Source organism: Sesamum indicum, linkage group LG6 (genome assembly GCF_000512975.1).
Source record: "Sesamum indicum cultivar Zhongzhi No. 13 linkage group LG6, S_indicum_v1.0, whole genome shotgun sequence".
NCBI lineage: Eukaryota > Viridiplantae > Streptophyta > Magnoliopsida > Lamiales > Pedaliaceae > Sesamum > Sesamum indicum.
Genome location: NC_026150.1, coordinates 7262119 through 7269306, shown reverse-complemented (window position 1 = coordinate 7269306; position 7188 = coordinate 7262119). Strand labels below are relative to the sequence as shown.

The following is a 7188-nucleotide window of genomic DNA, read 5'->3' as shown; positions in this document are numbered from 1 at the left end:
TTGAATTTCAATATAATTTAATTTAATATTTCAATTTAAATTTAATATGTCAAAATTTAATTTATTTTTTAAGGTGAGAAATGACAAAAAGAATACACAAAACAAGCAAAAAACCCTTTTGTGTGTTATATAGACCCATAGAGGGGTATTTTGATCCAAAAAATCATTAAATATCAACCTAACTCGCAAAAAAAGACTACCAAACGCAGCAGACGCGCGTCTTCTCCACTTCCCGTTAGTTGCTAACAGAATGGGGGTTTTTTGCTGACTAAAATAAGACATAAGGGGGGTTTTAGCCTATTCTGAAAATAGGAAGGTGCTTTTTGCAGACTTTTTAAAACACAAGGGGGTTTTATGCATTTTGTCCAAAATATTATCATCTTATTATAATGTAAAATTTTGAATTTTGTAAATATTACATCTAAAGAAATGGATATCATCGACCCAACTCGATCCATTTGCAACCCAATGCATCTTCAACCAATTAATTCAAATCCATTTTCTATCCAATGCATTCAGACCCAACCCAACCCATTCATTTGCCACCCCTAGTAAAAACCAAATATAGGTTGAACGAGTATCCTGCTTTTCACTAAAAATGGTACCACGCAATGGTAACAAATTAGCAGACTAGAAGGCTCCCTGGTACTTTCACCATTGAAATTTATCAGTATAACCAAGACTGAAGTGGTACACTGGCTAAAGGACCCAATATGAAAACCTAAGAAAGCAGCAGAATCTAGTCAATCTCAAGCATGGCTTCATTGTTGAAGCTCACATACTTTGCAGCTAAAGCCATGTGAAAGTGTCGCTCTAATAAGTTTAGTAGCAGAGTATCTAAAAATAGATATCGGGCAGGAAAAAGGTCGGAAAAGTATTGCATGTGTAGGAGCCAATTAGACTACAGGGGTAGTTCGCCACTGTCCACAATGACAACTTTGCTTTTAGGTGTTCCGCTCTGCTTACCTTCAGCTTCAATCTTGTAGACCACATCCATCCCTGACAGCACCTTTCCAAAAACAACATGACGGCCATCCAACCTGTAGTTCAACAACAAATTTCATGAAACACACAGAAGATGATCACAGGATGGTGTCAATTCATTGCAGCATTAAAATGCAAAGGATGTTGAGACAGTAAGCTCAGATGGATAGCAAATGAAGTTAGAGATGTGAATCAAAGTTTTAGACTGAATCAAAAGGATATCTGCTAGAATATCTATTTTTAGTACTTACCAGCTGGTTGTCACAGTTGTGATGAAAAACTGGGATCCATTGGTGTCAGGCCCAGCATTAGCCATTGACAGAAGTCCTGAAAAGCACATAGATTAAGATGTCATCAACAATAGCATCTCAAGTATATATTTGGTCAAAACGGACTTTAGAATTTAATTAGTTTAGGTGTATAATTTCATTTTTGTTCCCCTTCTTGTTTTTCTCATCTCCTTTTTCTCATAGGGTGGGAGATCATGGTGAGTAGTAGTACCAGGTCCAGTATGTTTAATCTTGAAATTTTCATCAGCAAACTTCTCTCCGTAAATTGACTCTCCACCTCTTCCATCACCAAGAGTAAAGTCACCTCCTTGAATCATGAAGCTTGGTATAATTCTGTGGAATATGCTTCCTTTGTAATGCAAAGGCTTCCCATGTTTTCCAACACCTTTCTCCCCTGAATGCAGAAAACCATTAGTGCAATTCCCATGTATGAAATTCCAAAAATCCCAGTCAAAAACAGTTGCTCCAGAACAACCGAGATCCTTCATGAAATTTTAGTAGAGTCCAAAACTTTTGTAGATGCTTACGCTTTTGGAAATGCTCAACTATAAGATGCTATAACAGATCAAAAGGATCAATTTTAAATTCTAAAACAGGTCAACTGCACTTCTAATAGTCATCCATTTAAGAGATCAGAATGGTGACAAACATAGAAAATTATTACCTGTGCACAGAGCTCTAAAATTCTCTGCAAGAGAAAAAAAGCAAGAATCAGTTAAAAAGATAAGCCACTGGTACCGAAGAGGTCTAAGGCATTGATTCCAATAATGCAATCATACCTGCTGTCTTGGGTACAGTTTTCCCGAAAAGGCCCATGGTAATGCGCCCTAAAGGATACATTTGATATTAGGTGAAAGCTCAAATTATGAAAAAACTAGACATAATAATCCGTATATCTTCATGCAAATCATATTTTTCAGAATTTTACATTTGGAACACAAAATATTATATATCTACCACTATAACAGCAGATATGTTCTTAAAATTTTTGCATGCTAGTTATGAACCTAAGTCATGTTTTCTTCATGTGCAACCTGAGAATCTGAAAGAAACACTACCAGGCATTCATGGATACATTATTTCCAATAATACTACAACAATAACACACTCGTTTTCTAATGTTTTAATCACACAAATACTCATACTTCCACTGCCAACTTCATCTGGCAACTTGTTTGGCACAGACTTTTCATCCTTTATTTCTATCAACTAACAGAGTATGAGAGTAATATAATTTATTACATTAATCTTATTTGTTTTTGTGTCTAACAATTTTCTGCACTCAAAATCCTTCCAATTGTCAAACTAAAGCTTGACGAACTATGTTGATGGTATTTACAAGAGAGCTAGGTGCATGAATTAAATCAAGTATCATGTCCAAAGTTACAAGTATATAAATTCTTGTAGGTAGGAACATACCTAATTAAGGTAGCTTGAAACATTGACAAAAGAATACAACACTTTTTTAGCAAACTAATTTTAAGTGCTTGATGGTTGAAAATTGATACACACACACAGATATATATATATATATCCTTTGGAACAAATACAAATGAGGAGATCCTCACGATCATCAATTTGTAGAAAGTAGCCATTAGGAGTGCGTGATGAGTCAAGTAGATTTGTGTTTTGACCTGAAGCTCCCGAACCAATAGGAATTTACCACATTGGGGCTGTTTAACCTAGTTACAAAAATTATTCTGCCAGATTTTATATACACTTTTGGGCAGTTTTTGGCTAGGGTTTTAGCAACTGACGTACCCGATCACTGCACACCCCTGAGTATCGCCCACACTTCATAATTGTCTCTTCCCTGGTGATCAGAGCATCCTACCCCATGGACTTATACCTCCATCAATCTTCTAACCATGTGGCATACATTTGTGAACCCTTCAAATGGTTAGATATAACCACCACTTTAGACTGCAAAGACTAAGATGCCCCCAGAAAATTCCTCAATTCATAAAAACACTTAAGTTTCCAGGTAAGACAATCCTACCTAGCCCGGAATGTAGAGGATTTGGGGTAACCTGCAATTGCCATAAGGCCTCCAAATATTTACTTGTGGGGTATGATTCTAAGAAACATCAGTTAATTAACTCAGCCAGAGGCCCATGCTTCAGTTAATTTAACAACGAAAACAACCATAACTTTTGTTGATTTAGTAAGAAATATAGAGTTTGGTCTTCGAATGTGGGTGTCTCCAGAGTTGCTATACATAGGAAGGTATGGAGGAAGATCATATTGCACCTTTTGACAAGAAACACAATTTCTTATTTGAATTAGCAACATTCCAATTATGAAACACAAGAATATCCATACTTAGAGGCCCACACAACTGAATATATACGATTTATGCAGAATATTAATGTAAACTCCCTCTAAATCCAACTCAAACCTATATTTGAAAAACCACCCTGCTCAGAAATTAGATCAGACCTGCGGGTTTTCCATCAATCTCGATATCAAAGTAGACTTTGTGAGTCACTTCCTTTAAATTTTCCTTTGATTTCTTGGCCTGCAGGACAAAGAACATAATGTCTTAAAAGATGCAACACACTCAAGAATGCATCTGCACCGCAGAGCCCACTACAAAGATCACAACACTAAAATATAAAACAAGACCTCTAGTTATCAGATCAGGAAGAAAGATACCCAAATACTTTCTTAAAGTAACAACTTTTTCCCATTTTCAGATTAGTTCTCACAACATTACACCAAAATTTCAACAGCCCAGTTGATAATCTTTATACCGAAAACCAATCAAGGAGAACACGGACTTTGAAATTATCAATTTCACAAGCAATCAGGCAGAAAATGAATATAAAACAAAATAAGAAGAAAAAAGCAATAAATAGGAAACGCATCAGGCTGAAGAAGAACCTGAGTGAGAACAACGCTGAGGAGGAGGGTTAGAGTGAAAAGGAGAAGCAGTCTCGCAGTTGTCGCCATTTTCTTGTTTGATTGATGATGGATTCTTCGGCAGTTGGGGCTTTGAGAAACTGAGTACTGAGAAGGGTTTTTATTTGTTTGTTGGAGTATTTTTCTTCATTAAACCAATGGGACACTGACGCGTACGCGTCTTGGACTAAGTGTGATGCCCAAAAAATTATTTAGCCCAAGTGAAAGCCCAATCTACATGGAGACCCAACGAAAGGCCCTTGAAAGTACGAGGCCGAGAAAAATCAGTCTCCAGTCAACAGCTAATTCACATAGTCGAGAAGGATGAGTTATTTAATTTTTTATTATAAAAAAAAGAAAATTTATATTAATATAATTTTTTTAAATATATTAATAATAATATAACGAGTCGCGATTTTGAATCGCGACTCGATTAAAAAAGAAAATTTTTTTTTAAAAAAAGTCCCAAATCGGGATTTCGAATACCGACTTGAAGTCGGTATTTAAAATCCCGACTTGGAGTCGGTATTTGAATATACCGACTCCAAGTGCAAACTTTTTTTTTTTGTTTTTTTAATTAATATAAAAAATTATAATATTAAAATTATATTAATATAAAAAATTATAATTAAGTGTATAAATATAATATGTATATTTTTTCGTACAGTTGTAAAAAATACAATGAAGCATATAATTATTTTTGACAATCCAATACTAGTACATTTAATTGCGTAGAAGAATTTCTTTGTTAGGATTGTTGCCTTACACGCGTTTGTGCCCAATCTATCTCGTTGTGAATAATTTATAAAATTATATTATTGGCTATTTTATGATTTTGGCTATTTATATTAATATTCAATTAAACATCACATTTGATATAAAAATGATATAATTGGTTAATTAAATTATTAGATTTGTTATATTTAACCACATGCGTAATTCTATGTATTGTTGTTTAATTAAATTATATAGTAATGATAAATTAATAGAAAATTTATAGAAATATTCCAAAAAATCTTCTTCACAATCAGATGTGCCGGTATCGGTTTGTCAAGAATAATTGTATATTTCATTGTATTATTTACAATTGTACAAAAAAATATACATTATTATATTTGTGCACTTAATTATAATTTTTTAAATAAATATAATTTTAATTAATTATATATAATTAAATAAAATTATAACTTTAATATGTTAATTAATATAATTGTAATTTTAATATGTTAATTATGTATAATTAAATGAAATTATATAATTAATTATTTACAATTTAATTAAATGAAAACAAAAAGAAAAATTGCCCAAGTCGTGATACACAATTAGATGTACTGGTATTGGATTGTCAAGAATAATTGTATACTTCATTATATTTTTTATAACTGTAAAAAAAAATATACATATTATATTTGTACACTTAATTATAATTTTTTATATTAATATAATTTTAATATTATAATTTTTTAAACTTTAATATATTAATTATACATAATTAAACAAAATTATATAATTAACTAACAAAATTTAATTAAAAAAACAAAAAAAAAAGTTTGCACTTGGAGTCGGTATTCCAAATACCGACTCCAAGTCGGGATTTTGAATACCGACTTCAAGTCGGTATTCGAAATCCCGATTTGGGACTTTTTTTTAAAAAAAAATTCTTTTTTAGTCGAGTCGCGATTCAAAATCGCGACTCGTTATATTATTATTAATATATTTAAAAAAATTATATTAATATAAATTTTCTTTTTTTTTTATAATAAAAAATTAAATAACTCCGAGAAGGATTACATCCAATGAAAGCCCACTGACCCATGAACAAACAGGTGGCCAACTTGGCTTCCAAAAGTATCGCCCTCTCGCAGGGCAGGAAACCACTCGTCCAATGCAAAAAAGATGGCCACGTAAACTATTATCAGGCATGAAGATATAGGAGGATCTTATATGCATCCCTACAACCCGCTAGGAATTCAGAGCACTTCTTCGCTGGGAGACTATCCACCCTAGGACTTCTCATCAAAATACAAAATTCTCGAAGATTCTAGCCAATCACCATTGAATTATAAAGGGCCTTATTTGTGGCAACCATTGACCTTAATCTCCAGGAAGTATACTTCTCCACCCAGTTGGGAACTATGGCTATAAAATCCAGCCTTATTCACCTAGTAAAAAGGGGCGGATGTTGCTAGCATAAATCTTTGTATGAGAGCACTCTAACATGATTGTTCTCTCATTATTCCTCAATACTCATTATTGTCTTATATTTCTTGCCTTTATCTTTTTTATAATTGAATACTAACTTGGGCGTCGGAGTCCTAACGTCTTTTTTGCAGGTCCCTCATTCAAGACTTGTGAAGACTTTGGTCCAAGGCATCCGGGTTCAAGATATATCCTACAAGCTAACTTTGCTTGCATCAAATGGCGGTGTCTATGGGGATACAGAACGAGGGGAGGGACGTGAAAATAAAATAGTTGTAAGCGATGGTGGCAAAGGAGAAGAAGGCACGAGATGACTGGTCCAGCTGCTACCGCCAGCTGTATAAGGACCTCAAGACGTTTAAATATTTGTTGGTAGAGATGAAACGCCAGGAAGAGTGCATTGTCAATGCCAAGGAGGAGGGGTACCTGAATTTTCCAATATCAATGAGGGGAAGGCATACATGGAGATATCCTGGGCTAGTTGCTAGGCCTCTTTCTTACGGTGGACTCACTTCAAGATCGTGTTAGCGAGCAAGGCAATTGGTTTTTATATGCACATTTCTAGTATATGTCAGAAATAGTTTGGGGTTCAAAGCTACCCTCACGTGCCTCCTCCGTTGACTTGGAGACTGGCTTGGAGAAATTGCCCAGCCTGGATAAGGAAGCCCCTAAGGATATCGAGGAAAGCTAAGAGGGAGTATGTGAAGAGGGGATGTTTGCCTTCGTCCCCTCCTTCACAATATGGTTAAGTTATTTATGATACGGTAGGCAACAACCAAAGTGAGGAAGAGCTGGAAACAGTAATCCTATCTAT

The 7188-nt window shown here is 34.3% G+C and overlaps 1 protein-coding gene across 1 annotated transcript; it reads right to left on the bottom strand.

Annotated features, from left to right (window-relative positions):
- LOC105163954 (peptidyl-prolyl cis-trans isomerase CYP20-1) lies at positions 566-4317 on the bottom strand. Its single transcript, XM_011082490.2, has 7 exons — positions 4158-4317; positions 3714-3792; positions 2054-2101; positions 1939-1962; positions 1486-1668; positions 1236-1311; positions 566-1040 (listed from the first exon to the last, which is right to left on the bottom strand). The coding sequence occupies exons 1-7, from the start codon at positions 4224-4226 to the stop codon at positions 902-904; spliced, it is 618 nt and encodes a 205-aa protein (XP_011080792.1). The 5' UTR covers positions 4227-4317; the 3' UTR covers positions 566-901.

Bases quoted from the DNA above. Each gene is read 5' to 3' on its own strand.
- LOC105163954 (XM_011082490.2), bottom strand. From the start codon at position 4,226: ATGGCGACAACTGCGAGACTGCTTCTCCTTTTCACTCTAACCCTCCTC. The intron at 3,793-4,157 runs GTTCTTCTTCAG...TTTGTCCTGCAG, and splicing joins TCAGCGTTGTTCTCACTCAG to GCCAAGAAATCAAAGGAAAA. The intron at 1,963-2,053 runs GTATGATTGCAT...TTTCTCTTGCAG, and splicing joins AACTGTACCCAAGACAGCAG to AGAATTTTAGAGCTCTGTGC.